Raw genomic sequence first — 25852 nt, 5'->3', positions numbered from 1 at the left:
GTTCGTGCACGCAACGGTATCTGTCGAGCAGGAACAGAAGCTCACGCTACTGCAGCAGCTTGCATTGTGTTCCATGGGGGGAGCTGCACCACATCGCGCTGCTGATTTGGAGGAAAATTAAAAAAAAAAAACAGCTGTATAATTAGTGAATATCACTGGGTTGATATAAATAATAAATAAAGCGGGACACAATACAGAACTCCGTGGTTAAATGACCCTGGTTAAAAAAAAACACACACACAATCAACATTCACAGGATTTGAACCTGTGCATCCTAATTACCAGATGGCAACTCTACCAGCGCACCACAATCACTGTCTAGTAAAAGGGGTGTGAAATGGCTCCAATCAGCAAGCAGACAAACGTATTTTCTCCAAAAAAGAAAAAAAAGTGCTGTGATAACTGACCAAACAGCAATTGCTACAGTGTATTTCTGCTGATATGTGACTGAAAGTGCCGTATTTGTCATACTGTTGGCATGTCATATGTTCCTGCAGCGTACCGCTCAATGTCCTGTCAGACAGACGTGACGTTCAGATCACCTGCTGTGTGTCCACATAAACTGATGCTCCGGTCCAGCTGGACCTGTCAGTCTGCGCGCTCTCCAGCCCGGCGCAAGCAATATATATTTTTATGTTTTCAATGTGAGTACAGCAAGCGGGCACACATGCGTGTCCATCAACACACAGATGCATGTTCTGCAGCTCTGATGTCCAGGACCAGAGATGTCAACAACTGCCACACCCCCGTCCGTTCAGCACAGAGACCAAAGTGTCCCTCTGTGATCAGATGAGATGCGCCTCGCCTGCGGGGGAGGGGGCATGAACCACACCCATCCACATGTTGGGGGGTGGGGGCACGACACACACACACACACACACACACACACGTGTTGCGGGATGCCACATCTCGGCAACTTCACAGTCAAACTTAAACAAATTTCACTCCCAGTACAACCTGTAAGTGCCATGTGAGCGGTGTTAGTTGTTTGTGCATGTCACCTGGAATTTGGCCAGCACCTGTCACGAGAGGGTGCGATGTGTTCGCACAGCACACACTTTGCCTTTCAGGTGCTTGTGTCCACAAATAGTAGTAGCAACAGGTGTACGAGGGGTTATAGGCAGGGACAAAAGTACACGGTTTGCACACGATTCCTGCCTCATGTGCACTTCGTCCAAACATCGTACTATGTGTGAAGGGGCCCTAAGACATGTACATACAGCAGATCATGTACATACAAATTTGCAAACTATTGTTTGCAAATGTGTATATACATGAGCTATAAACAAGATACCCCCCGATCTTGTGGTGAGCTACCACCGCAGCCTCATTCTGAGCCAAGAAAAACTCTGTTAGCCAAGCACGGGTCGAGCCGAAGTAGCTGGCAGTCCACTGAGCTCCGAAAAAAGAAAAAGAAAAACATTTTTTCTCAACTTTTTCTGGGTGATCCATCACTGGAAAGCAAATTCATGTTTGCGTCCCCATTTTTAGCTGATCCGATCTATAAGTAAAAATGTGATCCAATCTGACTCTCGACTCTCTTGCACCCATTAATGTTAATGTGAAAACTGCATTACAGTGAACTGGACTTGGCTTGGGCAACATGTGAAATTTTGGTGCAATCAACTATTGTTTGAATCATTCAGTTCATGCTTCCCAACAATGAGAAATGGCAATAATCAATGAAAAGCTCCAAGACCAAAACACAGCACAGTGAATTCCACATGCCATCCAGAAACATCTTTCTTCTTTTATTCACTTTGATATATCACTTACCATCCGCATCCTCTCATCCTCCAGGTTCTGTAGGACAGCTGCAAACTCCTGCAGAGACTTGGCTGTGAAGACAGAGAGAGAGCAAGAGAATGTTGTGTTTACAGTGTTGAGAAGAGTGAGAGAACAGCACATCCAAATTTGTTGTGAGGCTGGTGACAGTTGGCGTGGTGCAGTTGTGATGAAAGTGTTTTGTGATTGCTCTTGGACCACACACAAATTTTAGTCAATACCTTGCACAACAAGGCAATTAACTGGAAACAAAAAATTACAATGTGGTTTTCAACAGTAAGCAAGTCTCATGAAGACACTGCTCCTTTCTGAGCTCTCTGATAAGTGAGACATTGTTTCGGACAGTTTCCATTTGAAATGCTTCCACCCTGTCAGCATATACGCGTACACTCTGTTTTTCAGACAAACAGAGTGCATACACTCTTTGTGCACACTCAGCATGTGTAACATGTAAAATTCAAACACGTATGCACATGCACAGAGGACACAAAACCTTATGTCCTGTTAACAGAGACATCGTTTATTATATTCTCCAGACTATAATTTGCACTTTTTTTTTACTTTGGCTGTGACTTATTTTTCAACACAACTTATATATCAAAAATACATTACACTGGTCAACAAAAAACATATTTTTTCTTGCATGGACATTGAGAACTGATTTAGGGTAATTTTAGGGTGGTGAATCCACATCTGAGCTCAGAATTCCACTATCGCATCATGTTTTGATGCCACTAATTATACACAACAGCAGCTTCAAAAGCACAGTTTTTAAACCAGGTGTGCAAAATGTGAAAAAGAGCTGTAATATCGTTTATGGAGCCAAAGCGATATAAGAAATATGTTTTCATATCTCAAAAATGTGATGTGATTGGCAAAAACTAACACCAGATTTGGATTCAGCATCTCCAAATTACCCAAAATCCTTTGGAAAACTCCATGCAAGAAAAATCTTGTTGACCAGTGTTATCTATGGCCTTAACACTTGACAAGCTGCTTGTTTAAACTAATCTCTTTTTTACCAGATACAGCTAACCTATTTAAGGACCTGAGGACTACACTTGAGCTTACTATGGTGGGGGGCAAAGCTCTCGATTTACCGATCGATCTACGAGGTCTATTATAAAAGTATCTGACCTTATTATTTTTTTCAAAAACCATATGGATTTGAATCACGTGTGATTGCGTGAGACAAGCTTGAACCCTCGTGCGCATGCGTGAGTTTTTCCACGCCTGTCGGTTGCATCATTCGCCTGTGAGCAGGCTTTGAGTGAGGAGTGGTCCACCCCCTCGGCGGATTTTCATTGTCAGGAAATGGCGGAATGATTTGGGCTTTTTTCCATCAGAAATTTTTTCAGAAACTGTTAGAGACTGGCACCTGGAAACCATTCGAAAAATGTATCTAGCTTTCGGTGAAAATTTTACGGGCTTCACAGAGAATAAGGACTGTTACTACAGCTTTAAGGACGCTCGGCGCGCCGCGCTCCGTGCCGCCATCGAGAGCCACAAACCACCAGATCATTTCTAAACGGATGGCTCTGTGGATCCGAGACCGTCGTGTGCACTTTCTCTGGTTATCAGAAGAGCTGGACATCAACCATTTTCTGGCAGATTTCACTTTTAACAAGAGATTTTGTCATGGAAAGCCGAGCGGAGGCTTCGCGCGTCACGACCGATTTGCTGATGGAGCGAGACAAAGGAACACCTCCGTTTTGGTCTCACAGGATGGCTTTGAGATGGAGTTCAGACAGCTGTCGGTGGTTTTTCCATCGAGTGATTATCCGAGAAATTGTGGATGTGCCTGGACATGCCAGAACATGTCCCGTGAGGCTTTATCATGGCGTTGCTGTGCGCCATGCGGCACCGCCGCGACGCGCGAAGCCTCCGCTCCTCTTTCCATGACAAAAACTCCTGTAACAGTGGAATGTGCCATTCATTTCCAAACTGGACGCTGTGTTTTATCCGGGACGTCGTCTGACTAGCACAGGAATTGTGAAAAGACGTGGACATCAGCACTTTTTCGGCACATTGAGACAGACATGCGGAGGAATTCCGCACGTCGCGGCGGTGCCGCATGGCGCAAAGCAACGCCGTGATGAAGCCTCACGGGACATGTTCTGGCATGTCCAGGCACATCCACAATTTCTCGGATAATCACTAGATGGAAAAACCACTGACAGCTGTCTGAACGCCATCTCAAACCGTCCTGTGAGACCAAAACGGAGGTGGTTTTGTCTCGCTCCAGTAGCGAATCCATCATGACGTGCGAAGCCTCCGCTCACCTTTCCATGACAAAATCTCTTGTTAAAAGTGAAATCTGCCGGAAAATGGTTGATGTCCAGCTCTTGTGATAACCAGAGAAAGTGCACACGATGGTCCCGGCTCCACAGAGCCATCCGTTTAGAAATGATCCGGTGGTTTGTGGCTCTCGATGGCGGCACGGAGCGCGGCGCGCCGAGCATCCTTAAAGCCATCCTTAAAGCTGTAGTAACAGTCCTTATTCTCTGTGAAGCCCGTAAAATTTTCACCAAAAGCCAGATAAATTTTTCGAATGGTTTCCAGCTGCCAGTCTCTAACAGTTTCTGAAAAAAATTCTGATGGAAAAAAAGCCCAAATCATTCCGCCATTTCCTGACAATGAAAATCCACAGAGGGGGTGGACCACTCCTCACTCAAAGCCTGCTCACAGGCGAATGATGCAACCAACAGTCATGGAAAAACTCACACATGTGCACGAGGGTTCAAGCTTGTCTGACGCAATCACACATGATTCAAATCCATATGGTTTTTGAAAAAAATAATAAGGTCAGATACTTTTCTCATAGACCTTGCACGTTCCGATCCTCACCTATGGTCATGAGATTTGGCTCATGACCGAAAGAACGAGATCGCGAGTACAAGCGGCCGAGATGAGTTTCCTCCGCAGGGTGGCTGGGCGCTCCCTTAGAGATAGGGAGAGGAGCTCGGTCACTCGGGAGGAGCTCGGAGTCGAGCCGCTGCTCCTCCACATCGAAAGGAGTCAGTTGAGGTGGCTCGGGCATCTTTTCCGGATGCCTGCTGGACGCCTCGCTGGAGAGGTGTTCCGGGCACGTCCCATTGGGAGGAGGCCCCGGGGAAGACCCAGGACACGCTGGAGGGACTACATCTCTCGGCTGGCTTGGGAATGCCTTGGGGTTCCCCCGGAGGAGCTGGGGGAGGTGTGTGTGGATCGGGAGGTCTGGGCGGCTTTGCTTGAGCTGCTGCCCCCGTGACCCGACTCCGGATAAAGCGGAAGAAAATGGATGGATGGATAGCCTGGAGTTCTGTTCTTAAATGTTTTACATCTGCCGTGATTATCCCTCGCTCACACTGCCTCCGGTGTTACTGTTGCGGGGTACGGATGCAGGACCCGCAGAGAATCTAAGTCATTAAAAAGATAGAAACCTCTCTCAGTGACCATGGAGCTCTGCAGCTGCGGTTACTGAAACCCTGCGGCGCTGCGGATTTTTCCACAAGAAGTCTATCCTTGGGTGCTGCCGGACCAGACACATCATAACAGCAAGCGTAGTCTCTGGACCAGTTGCCGTTGTTGGCCGCAGCTTTGCACAGCAGACAGGGGGGCGGTGTGAGTGGCCCGCTGCAGCGCTTACCGAGCCCACCGACTCGGTAAGTGTATCAGAGACCTTAAACCACTTCTTAAGAAACCTAACCTGGATTACTTGGCTGAGGAGAGGTGTGTGTGGAAATGCAGTTGTGAAGTTGCTCATTTTACCATGTAGCACATGGAATAAATCTCCTTCAGTAGGCAGCCAGAGGCAGGGGCAGACCGGCTACACAAGGGTGCATCTCAAAACAACTTTCAGCCCTGTTTACACATAGACGGTAAGAGCTCCCGGAAGCTTCCTGGAAGAGTTTTTGGTCATCTTAAGGATCAAACGCCGTTGTCAACGCCGGCACTAGGGGGCATGGCTTAGTTCCGGCTTTACCAGGAATTGTCGGAAAAATTATTCAACATGTCGAATAATTCCGGGAGCGCTCCCGGAGAATTCACGTGACGACGGAGACAACGCGAACAACGGCGTTTGATACTTTTTAACCGCTGTTTCATCCTGCCACTTCCTGTAGTGCCGCAGTTTACACCGCCATAATTGCCGGCCGGCGTTGTATCCCTATTCAACGGCGATAGAGCCCACATCGGCGTCCTCAAAGGCATTTTAACCAGCGACAGAGGCAGACAAAACGGCGGAGCTAGCGGACAGTACGCCGTTCTAAACGCCACCTCCCGGTTAATGGCGTTCCAAACGGCCGATAGGCGGCGGTCACTATAAAAACAGTAGCGCGCTGCATGCAGGCCTCTCACTCTCGGCTAGCTCCAGATATTTTTGCAGAGAAGCTCCAGTATGCCACCTAAAAGAAAACTAGCAGCGGCAAGGACTTACCAAGAGGTCTGGTTCAGAAGCAGAGGAGAGGCCTGTGGTGGAGACGAGCAACACGTTGAGGAGGGGAAAAGGAATGAGAAGAAAAGGCTGAGAGATGAGCTACCTCCCCCTGCAGTGACAGCTGCTTCAGCCTATTATACTCTGGGGGCGGTGCCTATATGTAAAAGTTCCTGGAGTAACGCAGGATTTGCCTGGATAAGTCCAGCGGTACACAAGGCATTATCGGCGGCAGCAGAACACCGCCGTTCTCACGCGCGTCTTAACCTGCGATTGTAAAGGATAGAACTGGGTATTAACCCCCGTTGCCTGATGTGTGCCGGATGCTACGGCGTCAAAACGCCACTTTATTCGGCAGATTTAGATGCGTTTAATCCGCGTATTTGCGGCTAGTACGGCACTCAAAACGCCGGCGAAATGCTCCGCCCCTTCCATCGTGAAAACAGCCGGAACTACCGCAAACTTCGGTCTACGTACTACCCGCCGACAAAACCGTCTATGTGTAATCTGGGCTTTCCTGACATTTGCCAAATGGTGAGGATGACTCATTCAGCCCATTTAGATAAATTATTAAATGAGTAATACTGTTTGTTCCTCTGCCGTCGGGGAAGAGCTACTGTATTATAAGGACACGGACTAATAGGCTAAGGAACAACTTTTTCCCCACAGCTGTAGCCCCCATCACCCCACCCTGTCCCTCCAACAAACGCAGACATTCAGTAATGGGCTATCAACATGTGCAATAAATAATACAGTCAGTGACAGGACTGAGCGGAGGTGAGACACAGACAGAGGCTAGACACAAATGCAGGCTCACCACAGGACGTATGCGTAAAGGATGGTTTAATTCAGACCTGGGTTCAGTAACAGGAAGGCAGTCCGCGGAGCAAAAGTACCGGGCAGGGACAAGACAGAGGACGTGGTCAAAAACAAGCAGGGTCAGTACACGAGCAAACAGAGTTGTCAGGGCTGAGGCAAAAGGCAGGATCCGGTACACAGAGCAGAGTCAAAAAACACGGCTTGGCAAAACAGGACTGAAACAAAGTGCTGGTGAGTGAATGAATCAACAAACGAGCAGGGAGGAAGTGAACTGAAGCAGTTTAAATAAGAACAGGTGTTAATAAGATAATGAGGTGCACGTGGAGTAGGAAGGGCCTGGAAGGGGGCGTGGTCAGGTGACAACTAAAAGGCAAAAGAGATGCAGAAAGGCGGTGACAAATGGGCAAGTAAATGACAGATGAATGGGGCATGGCCAACAGTGATGACAAAGTGCAGGTGTGGGACATGAGTGATCAGAAAGAGACTGTGATAACAATGAAACTGGACATGACAACTAAAGATCATACAAAGAAAACATGATCACAAATCTAAACTTGATCAGGACTGAAAAGCATACCAGAACATGATAAACAGAATCATGGGAAATAACACATTGTGACAAAACCAAGTGGAACAGACAGACAAAACTATAAGAAAAACAGAAACAAAGTGATAACAAAACCTGGCATAACAGTACTACATAATAGAAATGAGAACAGCAAAAACAATAGGCAAACAATAACCAAATGATAAACCATGAAAACACAGACTGATAGAACAAAACTAGAACGGAACTGGAACATGGCTGAAGTATAAAAGTAACAGAAGAATGTGCCAAAGCAAAAATAGAACATAGAATAAACACATGATGAAGAAGGCAATTAATAAAACAAGGCTGGGGCAAAGGAACAGAACTAAATAAAGAGGAAAAATAAGGGCTGAAGCCTGGAACTGGGCGGGGCATGACAGTCAGTCTGTTTACACATCTAAGACTATTCTACCTCATTAAGCATTAAGCACCTTAATAAGTCATTAAAAGTCACTTAATAAACACATAAACACGACAGACAACAGACATCCTTAAACACATAAAAAGTGTCACTTTTTATGTGTTTAAGGATGTCAGTCGTCTTGCAAAGCTATTCGTTGTTTTTAAAACTGTTGTTTGTTCTTTTTATAGCTCTTTGGAAAGTGTTACCAGAATATCACTGCAGAAACGCAATGACAATAAACATATATTCTATTCTTCTTCTGAATAAGTACTCATTAATGTTTATGGTCCAAATAAATTACCTGATTAAACACCCAAACAACAATTTATACAAAATATTTCCATTATAACCTCTTGTGCTACAAATAGCAATTTAAATCTAAAACACACTAATCAGTTTCTTTAGTTTTAAAAATCTGATGAAATCAGTTAAATGTCCTTTCAGTGTCAATACACCAGTAATTCTCATTGAAGGATATAAATTGCAGTACTATATGGTGGCAATCAACACCATTTTAGAAAGAGAAGCCACTACAGTGAGTATCGGTTGAAAACAACATTGCGATCGTGCAGCCCAGTTGAGCAACAAGCTGTCCAGGAAAGATAGCTCGGACAGTTAAACAACAGCAGTGGGCGGGTCGGGCCAGTGAAGCACTGCAGCCTGCACAGACATGAGAGGGTGCGGCTGCTGCGTGCTTCACAACAGGCTGTTCAGAGAGATGGAAAGGACAGTGCCAGACCTCAGCGTGGACGAGTTCATGCACAATAAACACTTTGTACAATTACAGTGCTAGTGTGACATCATTGCAATTAACATCAAAACTACAAAAGGCAAAAGGGAAGGTGGACAAAAACAAAGCTGTTTCATAAACATCTATTCATTAACATACTTCACTGTGTTGTGAGTCATCCTGCTAACAAACATGCATGTGAAAATCTCCTTGGTAGACGTCATTAAGAACACATCTGTGAATGATGTCAATGAGCTGCACTCTGACTTTTTATAAAATACATGAAATAGTCTAAATTCTTCTTTATGCTTCTTTAGGCATCAAAGCTACATTAGGAGAAAGGTCTGGCTACTAAAAGTGACATGAGATTCAAACACTTTTCGCAACGTTCCACTCAGTTTGTCTTTACTGTGGTCATAAAGCAATAAACAGATTCAAATGCAAAACAGATTTACAGCAGAGGCATAACTCTGGAACGTTTGCCACAGTTTCTGCTATAATCCAACGGAACATGAAGCTGGATTGAATGTTAACAACTGCTTTAATGATCACACATGACAAATAAATATCCTTTTTTTCCTGCAAATGCAGTGAGATGAATTTCATATATCAGTGAACTCACCAATGCAAATCTCATCATCTGTCTCAGCGTCGCCAATACACTGGAATTTAAAGTCATTGAGAGAATCTGCAAACTTCCTCTTAGCGGTGGACAGACCTGAGAGGGAGAAGAGGGGAAACAAGCTTGTCAAGTTTATACAAGATTTATTTTACCAGCAAATAGTCTTTACTTATGACAGGGGGGTTGTGTGTGTGTGTGTGTGTGTGTGTGTGTGTGTGTGTGTGTGTGTGTGTGTGTGTGTGTGTGTGTGTGTGTGTGTGTGTGTGTGTGTGTGTGTGTGTGTGTGTAACAAAAAGCCATTGTTGAAACAGAAGTACACAGATGGTTCAACCACCAACTGCAAAAACTCACAGCCGCATCACATTCTGACTATGAATGGATTGCCCAATAAAACAAACACCATAAGAAATCAACAGCCTATTTATTAAAAAAATAAATTGCTACACTGCTATGTTCTTCGTTAATGTGAACTGTAAATTGTGAAAGTCTTTGATAACCACTGAAAACAACTGGTTATTTTAGGTTCCACACATAAAGTTAATATAAAGATTTTTGAGTTTTTTGCAAATTAATTGCTGCTGAGAATTGGAAAATACTCTGCAATAATAATAATACAGTAATACCACAACAGTACCTCTGGACTGGCAAACCTTGGGTCACAAAGTGTGTTCCAATTACAAGGACACACTTCTCAGCTTCCCTGGGAAAGCCCATGCTAGGGTACTAGAGTGGAGACTTGAACCTCAGATTCAGGAGGAGCAATATGGGTTTCGACCTGAACTCCTCCAGGGGTGCCCTTGTCACCAATCCTGTTCACAATATTCATGGACAGGATTTCAAGGCACAGTCAGGGACTGGAAGGTGTCCAGTTTGGTGACCTCAGAGTTGCATCTCTGCTTTTGCAGATGATGTGGTTCTGTTGCCGTCATCACGCAGTGACCACCAATGCGCAATGAGCAGGTTTGAGACTGACTGTGAAGCGACTGAGATGAGAATCAGCAGCTCCAAATCTGAGACCATGGTCCTCTGTTGGAAAACAGTGGATTGTCCCCTCTGAGTCAGAGGAGAGTTACTGCCCAAAGTGGAGGAATTTAAGTATCCCAGGGTCTTGTTCACAAGTGGGGGTAAGTTGGAGAGTGAGATCATTTGACAGATTGGGGCAGTGTTTGAAATCTTACATACGCTGTACCGGACCATCATGGTGGAGAGAGAGCTGAGCCGGAAGGCAAGGCTCTCAATTTACCAGTTGATTTACGTTCGTATCCTCACCTATGGTCATGAACTTTGAGTAATGACTGAAAGAATAAGATCACGGATACAAGTGACAGAAATGAGATTGCTCCATCGGGTATCTGGGCTTACACTCCTGGACAGGGTGAGAAGTTCAACTATCCGTGACAGACTCAGAGTAGACCGCCGCTTCTTCACATCAAAAGTTGAGGTAGTTCAGGCATCTGGTGAGGATGCCCCCTGGTGTTCTACCTAGGGAGGTCTTCCAGGGGGAGGTCCAATCAAGAGGAGGCCCCAAGGAAGACCTAGAGCATGCTAGAGAGATTATATTTCACAGATGGCTTGGGAACGCCTTGGGATCTCTCGGAAAGAGTTATAGGACTTGGCTAAGGATAGGGAAGTGTGAGATGACCTGCTTGCTCTACTGCCACCGCGACCTGGACCCAGATCAGCATATGAAAATGAATGAAAGAATGAATACGACAACATTGCCATTACTGTCCAAAAAGTAAGAACGTACCATACCATGAAATTAATTAGGTTCTATCATTCAACCCAAAGGTTGAGAGCTCCAAAGATGAAAAAGGGAGCTGAAGACATGATGAATGTTGAAATGCCTTTTTTTTATTAATCCATTAAGTTTAAATTAACAAGTCACATAAGGCATGGAAAAGTTTCAGACAGATGGATGCCTTTCAAATAATGCATGAGGCACTAAGAGCTCCTAGGAGACAGACACTCACAGCAAGTTTGACTTCCCATCCTTTTAAACTCAAAAACAGGATCACCTTCACTCCAGCATTTCCTGCTGCTGAACCGGTTGAGGTTAGCCATATAAACAGGATCAGAGTGAACAAGGGGCAGGAGAGAGGAACCGTGACACTGAGGGAATTCACACTGCAACTAGGATTCCTCATCATGTCGTCATCACACAGAGAGCTCAAGAGCTGCAAATTGTTTATTTATTTATTTTCTATGATGGTTTTTAATGCTTGAAAGCAAGAAAAAGAGTGCTAAAAAATAACACGTGATGTGTTCCATCCCAGCAGGGAAATCCCACACTTCCACAGAGCCGACACGTGTGCAGCGTTTTGCAAACTATGGACAGAAGCTCGAAATAACATCCAGGCCAGGACACAAAGAAACAGAGACAGGACAGGAATAAAAGAGAAATAGAGAATATAGGAATAGAGAGGACAGAGCCACATGGAAATGAGGGGGGAAAACAGAGCGTAAATGGCTGTGTTGGTGTTCTGTAAATACCACAGGTTCTCCATGCAGATTTCTTTGCGTGTCTGTGGAAAGATTCACTGCAGCTTGCCAGCTGGAGAAATGAAATACAGACTCCTGCAAGTGCTGCCAGATACACATACATGCTGTCACAAAAACACACCAAAAGCTCATTTTCTCTTGAGGGGCTGACTCAGAAAAACGTAGTAGGATGACAGCTAACAATGAGTCACAGCAGCACCATAGCGTCATCACCAAACAAAGACCACTCACTGACCTTGGTGGGCACTGTGTTTTTACGCTGCCAATTTTCTACTTTTAGGAATACCTACTGAAAGCATTCTATTGAAACAGAAAGTCATTTTATATGTTGTGACAAGATGCAGCGATGCACGACACCAGTGCATGTTTGCAGACTTGACTTGCAATATTCGTGCTAGTTTGGGTATTGTACAAACCTCTGAAGCTGGCTTTCAATATGAATAATATTCCAGAATTGTCCAGCAGGGGTCAGTGTTTCTTTACCACTGTTGTCTGTGTGCATGCTCTGGGGGAGTTGATAATAACAATAATAAATGTATTTAAAAGCACTTTGAATGAAAAAATTAAAGTGTCCTAGAAATCCTAGAATACTAAACAAAGATCCCCATATCACAGAGTAAAAGCAATTAAAACCATAACATTTTTGTACAAGCAAAACAAAAGAGGCTAAAAACCATATAGAGGCAATAGAAAACAAATGGGTTTCAAGACTAGTCAATGAAAGTTGCTTTTGGAATCTCAACAGGCAGGCCATTCCACAATCAATCAATCAATCAACTTTTTTCTTATATAGCGCCAAATCACAACAAACAGTTGCCCCAAGGCGCTCCACATTGCAAGGCAAGGCCATACAATAATTATGAAAAACCCCAACGGTCAAAACGACCCCCTATGAGCAAGCACTTGGCCACAGTGGGAAGGAAAAACTCCCTTTTAACAGGAAGAAACCTCCAGCAGAACCAGGCTCAGGGAGGGGCAGTCTTCTGCTGAGACTGGTTGGGGCTGAGGGAAAGAACCAGGAAAAAGAGATCGATCACTAATGATTAAATGCAGAGTGATGCATACGGAGCAAAAAGAGAAAGAAACAGTGCATCATGGGAACCCCCCCACAGTCTACGTCTAAAGCAACATAACCAAGGGATGGTCCAGGGTCACCTGATCCAGCCCTAACTATAAGCCTTAGCGAAAAGGAAAGTTTTAAGCCTAATCTTAAAAGTAGAGAGGGTATCTGTCTCCCTGATCTGAATTGGGAGCTGGTTCCACAGGAGAGGAGCCTGAAAGCTGAAGGCTCTGCCTCCCATTCTACTCTTACAAACCCTAGGAACTACAAGTAAGCCCGCAGTCTGAGAGCGAAGCGCTCTAATGGGGTAATATGGTACTACGAGGTCCCTAAGATAAGATGGGACCTGATTATTCAAAACCTTATAAGTAAGAAGAAGAATTTTAAATTCTATTCTAGCATTAACAGGAAGCCAATGAAGGGAGGCCAACACGGGTGAGATATGCTCTCTCCTGCTAGTCCCCGTCAGTACTCTAGCTGCAGCATTCTGAACCAACTGAAGGCTTCTTAGGGAACTTTTAGGACAACCTGATAATAATGAATTACAATAGTCCAGCCTAGAGGAAATAAATGCATGAATTAATTTTTCAGCATCACTCTGAGACAAGACCTTTCTGATTTTAGAGATATTGCGTAAATGCAAAAAGGCAGTCCTACATATTTGTTTAATATGCGCTTTGAATGACATATCCTGATCAAAAATAACTCCAAGATTTCTCACAGTATTACTAGAGATCAGGGAAATGCCATCCAGAGTAACGATCTGGTTAGACACCATGCTTCTAAGATTTGTGGGGCCAAGTACAATAACTTCAGTTTTATCTGAGTTTAAAAGCAGGAAATTAGAGGTCATCCATGTCTTTATGTCTGTAAGACAATCCTGCAGTTTAGCTAATTGGTGTGTATCCTCTGGCTTCATGGATAGATAAAGCTGGGTATCATCTGCGTAACAATGAAAATTTAAGCAATACCGTCTAATAATACTGCCCAAGGGAAGCATGTATAAAGTGAATAAAATTGGTCCTAGCACAGAACCTTGTGGAACTCCATAATTAACTTTAGTCTGTGAAGAAGATTCCCCATTTACATGAACAAACTGTAATCTATTAGACAAATATGATTCAAACCACCGCAGCGCAATGCCTTTAATACCTATGACATGCTCTAATCTCTGTAATAAAATTTTATGGTCAACAGTATCAAAAGCAGCACTGAGGTCCAACAGAACAAGCACAGAGATAAGTCCACTGTCCGAAGCCATAAGAAGATCATTTGTAACCTTCACTAATGCTGTTTCTGTACTATGATGAATTCTAAAACCTGACTGAAACTCTTCAAATAGACCATTCCTCTGCAGGCACAAGGCAGGAGCACGGTAGGAAAAGGCTCTAAAACCTGCTGACTTCTTTTTAACCCTTGGGACACACAGAAAATCTGCATCCAGTGACCACAGGGCACAAGGAGGCACATAAGGCTTAACAAGTTCAGCAAGTACTGCAAGTTAGGCCCACGTCCATTTAGTAACAAAACATTGAAATCTGCTCTTAGAGTTACAGGGAGCCAATGAAGGGAAGCCAGAATGGAAGTGATGTGATCAAACCTCCCGGTTTTCATCAGAACTCTGACAGCAGTATTTCGTATTATCTGTAGACATCTCGTACTCTTAGGTGGCAATCCAAAAAGTAAAACATTAAAGTTGTCAATTCTGTAAGACACAAAGGCATGAATGAAAATTTCTGCAACTGCAATGTAGAAGATAGGTCTGATCATTGCAATGCTATGCTTAATGACCCCCCTTAATGTGCAAATCAAGAGACAGTGACAATAACTTTTCCACTTTGATGAATCATATAGTTGCCAAGTGACAACATTAACTGGTCAGAAAGATGTTGCAGTCTGGCAAGGCCAACAACAATCAGCCCCTGACACCGGGCAGAGAGAGAAAGCAGCCGGCCACCCAGTCAATAGTCACTCCCCACGTCGAGCGGACCATGTGTTTTTTAAAAATAGACAAACACACAGCTTCGCTTTAAATGTGCAGTCAGTGTATGATCAGCGTGGACTCGCTTTCTCTTAAAAGGCTTAATTTTACTCTGTCTATCACATTGGAAAGTGGTAGCTTTAGGCACTAATTTGATTAGTGTTTATACGGCTTATGGGCATGCTGTAGTCTTCTTCTGTTTTTTTTTTTTCTGGGGATGTTACAGCACCACACACCGGCCTGGCATAGGTACTACAACATTAAACGGAGCTTCGAGGCACAGAATTTGCCTTGAACATTTTTTGTAATCAAATTATTCGAGTTACTCGACTAATCGTTTCAGCCCTACTTGGCATTATGGTGCACAATGTTTAATAATAGTTTAATGATAAGTATTCTCATCTATTCTGGCCCCGCCTACCTGGCAGAATAGCAACTGTTGTCTCTTGTTGCTGTAAAAAGCCCACTCTGACCATGGAAATAGAAAATAGATGAATGGATGGTCGTGAAAAATAGATTTCTCCCATACAAAGCAATAGTCAAAGGTGAACACAGTCCTTAGTGGTTTCATTGCTAATGATGTTTTAATATGACAAAGGTTGTAAAGATGTGAACTTGTGCTTCATGGAAGTTGAATTGAGTGTAAAATAAATACATCTTTGTCTTGATGGCCAAATATGTGCTGAGTCAGTTATGCCAAAGCCTACAACCAGATAGACAAAAGAATACTCCAGGCAACTCAATGAAAAAGCGACTGAAAAAGAAAACTGAAGAGAAAGATAGAAAAACATTTCCAATTCACTAAAAATCCTTTGTAGCACAGCTAAATCAATTGTAAATCAATGAAAAGCATATGGAACAACTGTTAATCTTACTGGAGGAGAACATCCCCTAAAATTGAATGGTGCATGAAGGAGACTCATGAGAGAACCAATCATAACATCAATGACAACTGTAATGGATCTGATGAAGCGCTTTCTGGATGAAGAGGAAAACATCTTCAAGCAACTAAACACATCCAGTCGACCTCATGCTACCTGCTTGGATACCACGACCTGGATGACTGAGAATGTCCACAGACAGCTCTGAAGGCGTTACAAGCTTCAGTAACTGTGCACAGCTGTAACAACAACAGCTGTTGCCCAGTTGCTTGATCACTAAATACAAGTCCCAAACAAACCAAACATACTTTGATCATGTTGTTGGGCCCGGTCATTATTTTGCCAATGTTTATGCTGATTATATAAGCTATTTTTGGGTGTGGGGAAGATCAGAAAACTGGGTCCCATTAATATGGTGAGTAGTGCTACAGCTTATCAAAGTTATTTTGGGTCCCGGATGGGTTACTTTACTGCTTCACATCATTGGTATCTTCGTATTGGTCACAATATTATCGTTTAGTCCCAACAAGCTCCTGCATTGACAAAACAATTTCGAATTCTAAACTTTTCAGCAACGTTTCGCTAACATTGTCCCTGTAAAGATGAAAACAGACTGAAGAGAAAGAGATGTACCAACACCGTAGTCACATAATTTCAAGATATTACTGGGTCCTGGGAAGGTCATATATTACAGTTTCTCTCAGTCCCTTTAGTGCATTTCTCACATCAATATTAACATTTGCAGTTAGTTTAACCTCCAATTTAATAATTTGTGCACATCATAGTAGCAGTTTCTCATTCCTTCCAACAAATTGCAAATGCTTTTGGACATGCATTAGTTGCTTTCATACAACTCTCCGCTGTTTTATAACATTATTATTTGCTCATGTCATGCCAGTCAAAATGAACAATACTTGTGAATGCTAAAACTAATAGTCCTGATTTCATTACTAGAGTCATTACATACAAAAATGCTGAACTAGCTGTCAAAATCTGTCAAGCAAATATTATACATTTATTTATCTTTAATTTTCCTGAAAATGTCTCCTAAATTGAACAATTACTCTGAGGTGAACCTCAGCGTTGAGAAGGGGTGTCTTAAACATTAGTTGCAACCAATGATAACCCACTTCTCCACCAAGCAGGACACAGTGTGCACCATTTCTACAATACTGTGACACAGAAATGGAAGGTCAACCTCGTGGAAGAGGGGTGACGATGCTAGGAGGAAGGGGAAGGGCACAAAACAGGGGAAGAGGAAGAAGAGGCCAAGTACATAGATTCCTGAAGTAATCAGGGCGACAATTGTGGATCATGTTGTCAATCACAGCCTCACAATGGCTGAGGCTGGTCAAAGGGTGCAGCCAAATGTTGGGAGAGCCACTATAAATTCAATTCTAATCAAATTACATTTTTTCCATGAATCTGATTGGTTAATCGTGTGAGAGCGCAGACCATGTAATATCTTATATACATGTAATTTTTTTCAACAACAGTGCATGTGCGCACACCAATACTGACAATACTCAAACAAAACGTTGGAGACGCACAATTCTTCAGAACTCCGGCTGTGTGTGCTGTTAGCTTTTAGCGCTGTTAGCTCAGAGTGAGAGAAAGCCATGTGCCACCGCTAGGGTTGCCAACCGTCCCTTGAAAAACGGAATCGTCCCTTATTTGGAAATAAAAGTGTGTGTTCCGTATTGACCTGAAACGGGACACAGTTTGTCCCGTATTTCTGTGAGAATCAAAAAGTCTGTAAAATGTCAATGGAATTGACTGGCGCTTTATATGGAAACTTATGGTAAATTTGATCCCAGCCTCTCTCCTGCTTTTCACCAATGAGCTGACAGACACGAGTTGACAATACAGAATCACTCTTATCTCATTGGTCGAGGGACATCTGCTCGCAAGAAGATACCGACGTCATGAGCCGACGACGGTCGCTGGACGACAATAACAAAGCAGCATGGCTGATATCGATACAGACACCGACACTGGCACTGCAGATATGCCTACGGACAGCAATGTCTGTAACGTCGTTACTACTCCTCCTAAAAAACAAACAAACAAAAAAGAATGCAAAAATACAGGGGAGAATGAGAAAAGGAAAATGGCTGGGTGGAAAAGGTGCGCGACAACAGTATTGTTTACTTTTCAGACTTTATTTTTTGCACTTTTTATTACTCTAAATGTGTAAATGTGCACTGTTACATTGTTTTGGATGATGCAAATTTTGTATTGTTTTTTTTTTTGTTAATTTATACAATTTTAAGTTAAGCAATAGCACTACAGAGATTTATTTTTAAAGAAGACAGAATGCTCATATTGAAATTGTGAGTGAAAATTTATTTTGCACTAAAAATAAATTGCTAAATAATAATTTGTTTTCCACGTGTTCATATCAGAACAAATGCATGTATGCATCTACCTAAATTCAGGGTCAAGTCAACAGTCAAATGGTTAAAAATGGTTTCACACAGACGCTGGGAAGGGTGAAGGCAATGGTCAGTCGGCCGATCGGCCCTTGCGGTGAGGTGTCCCTTATTTATTTTTCAGAGAGTTGGCAACCCTAGCCACCGCCAAAATGGGTGAATTTAAGCTACCGTACAAAAGAATTGATGTGGATTCTGATACAGAATTACCATTTCACATTTGATGGATTTCCACATTACTCCACCCCCTGATCACTTTTGGAGAGATGGTCGCTGCTTCACGGTAAGCCAAATTACCTACAGAAAAATAAACCGTGCAAACGATGGAATTAGATTAGAATGGGAATAACCCCCTTGTGTTTGATGATGTGCAGACGTTCATGCTGTTATACGGTCGAACATATCCGTTTTAAAGCTGTTCGACCGTATAACCCAGCATGAACCCATGATCATCAGACACAACAGGGTTATTCCCTAATTATTCAAACATTTTGTCAGGAGAACAGGTGTGCATGATGGACAAAAATTCATCTCTAAGCAATCTGTACTGCACTAATGTCATTGTGTCATTCATGAAGCCTCCAGTGGGACAAGAACTTGCCATGTTTTACAGTTAACATTTAGACTTACGGTTTTACTGCAGCACAGATTTGGTGTACTGTCGTGTACAGGAGTGTTACAGTAAAGATTTGCCATATTGACTGAAATTTTACTCTGCACCACATAGGACTGCAGAGGTGGAAGAGGGCCCCTTTTTACTCCGCAACAAGAAGAAGCCTTTTGTGCAATGGGCATTGCAAACACAATGCCATAAGGTTGAGAGAGATACAAAGTGTTGTAATAGAGGATGACAACATCTTTGGGTATACTGAATCCGTTTCAATCGCTACAATGGACAGAGTGCTCAGGAGAAATGAAATCCGCATGAAACAATTGTACAATGTGCCACTTGAAGGGAATAGTCACAAAGTGAAGGAGATCCATCACCAGTATATACAGGTAAAACATGAATGTGTTCTGTGCATATTCTAATGTTCACTGCTGCAAACTACTTTGTGTCTTGCCATGCACTACATTTACACTTACTTACAGTTCTGTGTGTGTATTCACAGCTCATCCTGTACATCAGGGGTGGGCAACGAGGGCCGAGACAGTGCAGGTTTTCCTTGCAACCAGTCACCTCAGCAGGTGGGTGCTGATGAGCTTCTCCTCTGAACATAAACACCTGATAGTCAATGAAATCACCTACTGAGACACCTGATCTTTAATGAAATCACCTGCTGAGGTGATTGGTAGAAAGGAAAACCTGCATTGTTTTGGCCCTTCATGGCACATGATTGCCCACCCCTGCTGTACATTATGTTGTCCAAAATGTATTATGTTTCACAGGAAAAGTGGTTATAGTTTTTCTCGCTCCCTCTTCTGTGATAAAGCGTATACTGAAGCTGGAGGCCAAGGAACGACTGCACACATTCATATATCTTGATGAGGTGTATTTCAATATGGCAAAAGGTAGAAGGCATGGAAGGAAGTGCATTGGACAGAGAACAACCATTGATGTCCAAGGCCAATGAGGAGGGAATATTACTTTGTGTGCAGCCATCTCAGAAAACAGCGTCTTCACCCACATCCCCCGTCTTGGTCCCCACAATACACATCTGCTGACTGTTTTAGACACACTTTACAAGCACATAATCCCTGAGAATGAGAGGAGTCTAACTGGAGACCATCTGAACAAGTATGTTGTTGTTGATGTGGTCAGACAGTAGTTTGCGGCACATGATAGGATGCTGGTGGAATATCTCCCTCCGTACTCACCATTCTTAAATCTAATAGAGGAGTTCTTCAAGGAGGTGGATGGTATATGACCGCCATCCACATACCCAAATGGCCCTGTGAGCAGCCATGGATGTAGCATGTGATGGCATCGCAGCAGAGTCCTGCAGAAGGTGGATTCGCCACTAGAGGAGACACTTTCCTCGCTGCATTGTAAGAGATGATATTCGCTGTGATGTAGATGAAAATATGTGGTCAGACAGACAGGAACTGACACGATGTGCATGAGTGATTTACATTTATGTGCATGTTGTATGTTCAGTTCCAATATGTACTGCAATATTGTTTACAGTTGTGCACCACTGTACCCAAGGGGAGTTTATGTTTTAAATAACGGTGTATTTTTTTCTTTTGTACGATGCTGAGAACAAATTGGAATTGCAAAGAGTATATGCAGTAAAAATGGGAGACATACATATTCAGTGTCTTGAACTCAGTTACCTCACCAAATACAGTGATGTGTGACTTTACTGTAGTTTTGAAATGGCTGTGTAAACAGTATACAGTGCTGCCATGAGCATTTTCAGGTAGTGTCACCAAGATCTGACTTTTTTGTTTCGGAAAACACTTACAGAGTAAACTGTCATAATGAAAACATGACAAAGCCATTTGACTATCTTGTCTGTGAGCAATGGTGTCATGACTTTTCATCTTGATGACACTGACACTTTCATTGACATGAATACTTGCTTTTGAGGAATAAACTATCCAGTTTGTAATTGTTTTGAAAAATGCACTAACTGTTGCAAATTTAAATAGTGATGTGAGAAATGCACCAAAGTGACTGAGAAAAACTCTAACATTACAGTAAACACTTTAATTTCATTTCATTTTAATTTAACCTTTATTTAACCAGGTTAGTCCCATTGAGATCAAGATTTCTTTTGCAAGGGAGACCTGGACAATTTTAAAATATACGTATGTCCCACCAACAACAAAGACATCTCCATCTCACAAGTGAACATGTTCTGAGCAAAATTTGCAAACAACCAAAAAACAAAAAAACAAAAAAAACAAATGCCTATTTTCGCAGTTATCTTCATACATCATATATATATATATTTTTTTTTATTTAGTGCCTGGAGCATGAAAACATTAAGTAAACTCAACAAATAACCTCTATTATGATGGTAATGGTGTTAGTTGTACATGCTGAAAGACAGGTCAAGACTGTTGTGTTTTGGTCTCATCTCAGTCACGTACTGCTGGATGGATTGGGTGAAATAGCTTCAAAATTATACAATGATATTTCAAGGAAATCTGCGATAACAATACTTATGATGATATAGAAAAAAAATACTGAACAACGATCAGAGGCTGACACGCTGCTCTCACTTTCAGGCATGATTACACTGTTAAACCAAACACTCCATTTTAATACAGTAATTAAGTTAATGTAACTCAAACTTTGAAAAGGTTATAGTCACTCATTTCCATTAATTAAACTAACTCAAAAATGAATTGTCATAACAACTCAGTTCCTTTAAGTGCATTTAAAGTTTTGGGGCACTTAAGTGTTGGTGATGTATGTCCAGTGCATTCCAGTCACTCATTTTAATTGAGTTTATGTAATGGAGGCCAGCAGGTGTTGCTGTGCAGATGTAATTAGTAAACCTCACTCCCAACAGCTCAAAAGAATTCTCTGTTCACAAGGCCATGGGTTTTAGCCTTCTGGTTAGAGAGTCCGACTTCCATGCCAGAGATCGTGAGTTCACGTCCTGACGGGAGCGTATGGGCAGAGTCATAACAACACAGAAGGCAGAAATTTGTTACTTTTTTAGTGAAAATCATAAACTAGATTGACATAAGTTTAATTAACTATAAATTAAGTAAGCAAAACTTTAACCATTAAATTTTTGAAAATTGTTTTATTTAAGTTGGCAAACTCAAATGGTTTATGGCAATCGGTTTCCTCAAATGGTTTGAATTCAACTAACTCATTGAGTTTTACAGTGTAGGTTTGTGTTGTTGTGTGCGCTACAACATATGCAAAACTGCACAATTTGAAGTAGCAAATTTGAAAATACATTTAATGGAAACAGGTGTACCCCCACAAAAAAAAACAACAGCAAAAAAAAAAAAAAACACATGGGAAAGTTTAAGGGGTCTTACCCATTCACTGCAATGATGACTACTGAAATTACAGGTTAGTACAGTTTCGGGTAATTTGGTGGACCATGATATGAGGTTAATAAGTCCAAAATTAAAGTCACTGATAATTGTATAACACAAAACATTACTGTCAGTTTTACAACTGTCAGATTCCTTTGTCTGAAGGTTTTTAAAATGAAGGGGATATCTGTGTCCTCAGACAAACACTATTGAAGGCTGTCAGGGCGTTTGTGCAGTTATCAAATCCAGTTTGGGTAAAAGTCACTGTGCTACCAGGGTAAGACTAGTCAATCTGACAGAGGGCAGAGCTGAGCTACGCTATGTCCACGCTTGCACAGCAGAACCTGTTGAGGAGGCCCTGTTGCACTTTATCATCAGACATCCTGGACAGTGAGTGAATTTTATAGCTTTTCCGTGTGCAGCCTGCAATCTTATAATCCTTCTTTCTCTCAGGTGTGCAGCATTTGAGTCCTCAGACTGCCACCCACTCTCTCTGCCCTCCCCTGCAAACACAGCAGCACAGCTGACAGAAACTGAAGAGAAAAACTCGCTCATTTTTGCAAAACACCAATTAACAACTCCAACAGATGACACAGGAGCGAAGCTTGGTGCTATAAACTAGGAGAGGAAAAACACTGCAATGCAAAGAAAAACACAATAAAACAAATGGGAAAAACTAAAGCGGACATCTTACCAAATACACCAGCGCCATCTTGTTACTCCCCTAATCTGTAATGGAAACACTGCTATATCGCAATATGACACCTTTTTTTATCATGTCAAAATTTATTCCAGTATTCTCATGGGAGGTGCAGGGATGGTGGACAAGTGGTTAGTGCACTTGGTTTCAGTGCAGAAGATTCCTGGTTCAAACCCCACCCCTGCCATATTTCTCCATGTAATGTGGAGATGTATCAAGAAGGGAATCCGGCGTAAAACTTGCCAATTCAACATGGACATCCACCTTAGATTTACTGTTGGGACCCCGACTACAAGCAATGGAGCAGCCGAAGAGACTTACTTAGTGTGGCACAGCCCTAGTGCCGGAAGTGACAAAGGAACACAGTTTCTGCAGCTGGCTTCACAGTGTCATGCTAGTGTGGCACAAAGAAAGCCATTTTGAAAATAACACTTGAAATCTAGGCTCGAGTTTACCAGAAGGTGTATGACAGACTCAAGCCTACCTCAGTCTCGACTGAGCTATGGAAGTACCTTTTGTGCTCAGTGTTTCTGAGGTCTTACTTCTCTGCTCTCTTATTTTTGGCATGAATCTCCCTTTTCCATTTTCTTCTCCTCCTCGGACAGACAGCTTCTCTCAGCACCTTAAGAGTGAAACACATCTGTTGTCATTAATTTCTTCAATCTGCTTCCAACCACACTCCATGTGCTCCCCTGTATAAACATCAAAATAAACCACAGACCCAGAAAGAGGGGAACAGAAGGACATTCAAAGTATAATCCAGCCTCAGATACACTTCTACAATCTCTTTAAGATGACTATTGTAATTATTGTGATGAGGTGGTGTTATCAAATGAACATCTGTATGAGGAGAGCTTTTTCAAAAAATAAACACCACTCCAAAAACAATGCAGAGGTCAGATTAGAAAAGTGAAAATTTGCTTTATGTTCAGTCTGAACACATCTTTAGATTTTTAAGTACTTCAAAATTCCAAATCTGCCAGGATGGCTGCTGTTTGGCTCAGTCAAAAAATGCTGTTACTTCTTGCTGTATGTCTTCTCAGTGTTTTATATATGTCATGCTGTTCGTGGTTAGAAAACATGAACTTTAAACATCTTAGTTATTATTTTTGTTTACATTTGCAAATAATATATAAATATTTTACCTGCATGGACAAAATTTTAAACTCCACAGCAGAAGGGTTGTCAAAATAAATAAATAAAAATTCATACTTCAATACTAATCAGTACTACAAATTAGTATAAAGATTAGACATTCATTCGCAACTGAACTATCACCAGTGCTGTGTTGTTCACTTCCTTCTGTCTTAACAACACAGCTGCAGGTTGTGTTTTCTCAACCTAATATCCAAAGAAAAACACACTAAAAAAGTAAAGCAGACAGACTGCCAAACACACTCGTGCCATCTTAACCCTCCTCTAACTGCTGTGTGAACACACACACAGACAAACCCACACCCACACATGATTCCCAGTTCCAGACGCACTGAAGCCTCCCCAAACCATAATACTCCCACTGCCGTGTTTTACTGTGTGGATGGTGTTCTTGGGTCATTCCCTCCTTTCCCTTCTTTCTCCAAACATAAGCAACATCTCTATGGTCAAAAAGCTCTAGTTTTGTTTAACCTGACCAAAGAACATGCTTCCAGTATGCATAATCTTTCTCCAGGTTGTCTTTAGCATACTTCAGTCTGGCTTGAAGGTGAGTTTTTCTTGGGTCTACAACCTCGTAGTCCATTCCTGTCCAGGGCTCTAGTCAGTGGTGTAGTCTACGTGGAACGCAGGTAGACACAGTCTACTCACCTAAAAAGACCCGGAATTTCCATCTACCCACTTCAAATTGCTCCGGGGAACGTGACGGTGTAAATAAAATGAGCGCTTATTGACTGTAATTTTATTTTCTCCCTTTAAAAGACAGCCATCAGGCGTCCATCACTGCAGAGTGCACCGTATGTGTCCCACCCCCCCCCCCCACCCCCAGCTCACTCTGCTAGATAAGAGTTTTAATTGGCTCATAGATAGATGGGGGCTGGGCTACCAGCTAATCAGAGCGAAAGCCGCACACGAACAAGAAGAATGCTAGAGAAAGTATCGATGGTGATTATTACCCCAAAAAATGAAAAGAAAACAGGCCTTGGTTTTAGATTTTTTTTCAAAAACGTCTACCTGCTGCTTCAGGGCCGATTGGCAAAGTTTGCACCCTGAGTGGAGGAGATAAACCTGGTGCTGTCTGCATTGCTGGTAAGTGAGCTAGCTTACGACAGCTAGTTTTTTTTATTTGTTCACTAAGATAATGGGACTTTCACACTGAATACGTCAGACGCGTCAAATGCGTCAACAAAACGGTCCAAAAAGCATTATTTTCAATGAGACGCGTTGCTTTTTAGATGCATCAGAAGCATCTCGTCAAAAGCCGAGCTAAACTGACGCTTCTGACAGGAGCGTGCATTGCCGCTTGTCGGCAGGCTGACGCGTCAAAGTTCAATCCAATCCAACTTTCGATGCTCTCAGCCGTGACGTACCTTTGCGTTGTCCAATAGGAATGACGCGTCGGGCCAAAACACGGAAGACTAGTGGCAAAAACCACTGATCTCTACAAAATGTATTGGTGTAGAAACCACTGATCTGTACAAAACGGATTGGTACAGAAACCACTGATCTGTGCAAAACAAACGTGTCACAGGACTTCTCATTTATACATCAGTTTTCTGAAGAAAAATCCTTGGAAATATTTTTTGTTGTTGTTTGTTACCTCAGAATTTCTGATTACTGTTTAAAAAAGTTTAGAACACTTGTAATTAAAATAGCTAAATAAATCAATAAATGGTTCTTTAGAAACCTTTCATCTGTAAATTAAAACTACCTGTTATTTCAGATTAGATAATTTCTTGTTTAACATAAGGAACCTCGGACATTTATTTTTTAGACAAAATAACATGGAAATTTGTACATTTTTTTAAGTCTGATAGATTATTTATATCTCATT

General features: G+C 42.3%; 1 protein-coding gene across 2 annotated transcripts in view; it reads right to left on the bottom strand.

Annotated features, from left to right (window-relative positions):
* The window catches only part of LOC117517120 (rho GTPase-activating protein 26-like), a 397059-nt gene that overhangs the window by 185639 nt on the left and 185568 nt on the right, over nucleotides 1–25852 (bottom strand). For both annotated transcript variants that reach the window (XM_034178045.1, XM_034178046.1), the window contains exons 2-3: nucleotides 9363–9458; nucleotides 1777–1838 (exon numbers count right to left, since the gene is read on the bottom strand). In XM_034178045.1, the coding sequence (XP_034033936.1) occupies nucleotides 1777–1838; nucleotides 9363–9458 (158 nt within the window). The remainder of the gene's footprint in view (nucleotides 1–1776; nucleotides 1839–9362; nucleotides 9459–25852) is intronic.

The sequence above is a fragment of the Thalassophryne amazonica genome, chromosome 9 (assembly GCF_902500255.1).
Source record: "Thalassophryne amazonica chromosome 9, fThaAma1.1, whole genome shotgun sequence".
In the NCBI taxonomy this organism is placed as follows: Eukaryota; Metazoa; Chordata; class Actinopteri; order Batrachoidiformes; family Batrachoididae; genus Thalassophryne; species Thalassophryne amazonica.
This window is presented reverse-complemented; position numbering and strand designations above follow the sequence as displayed.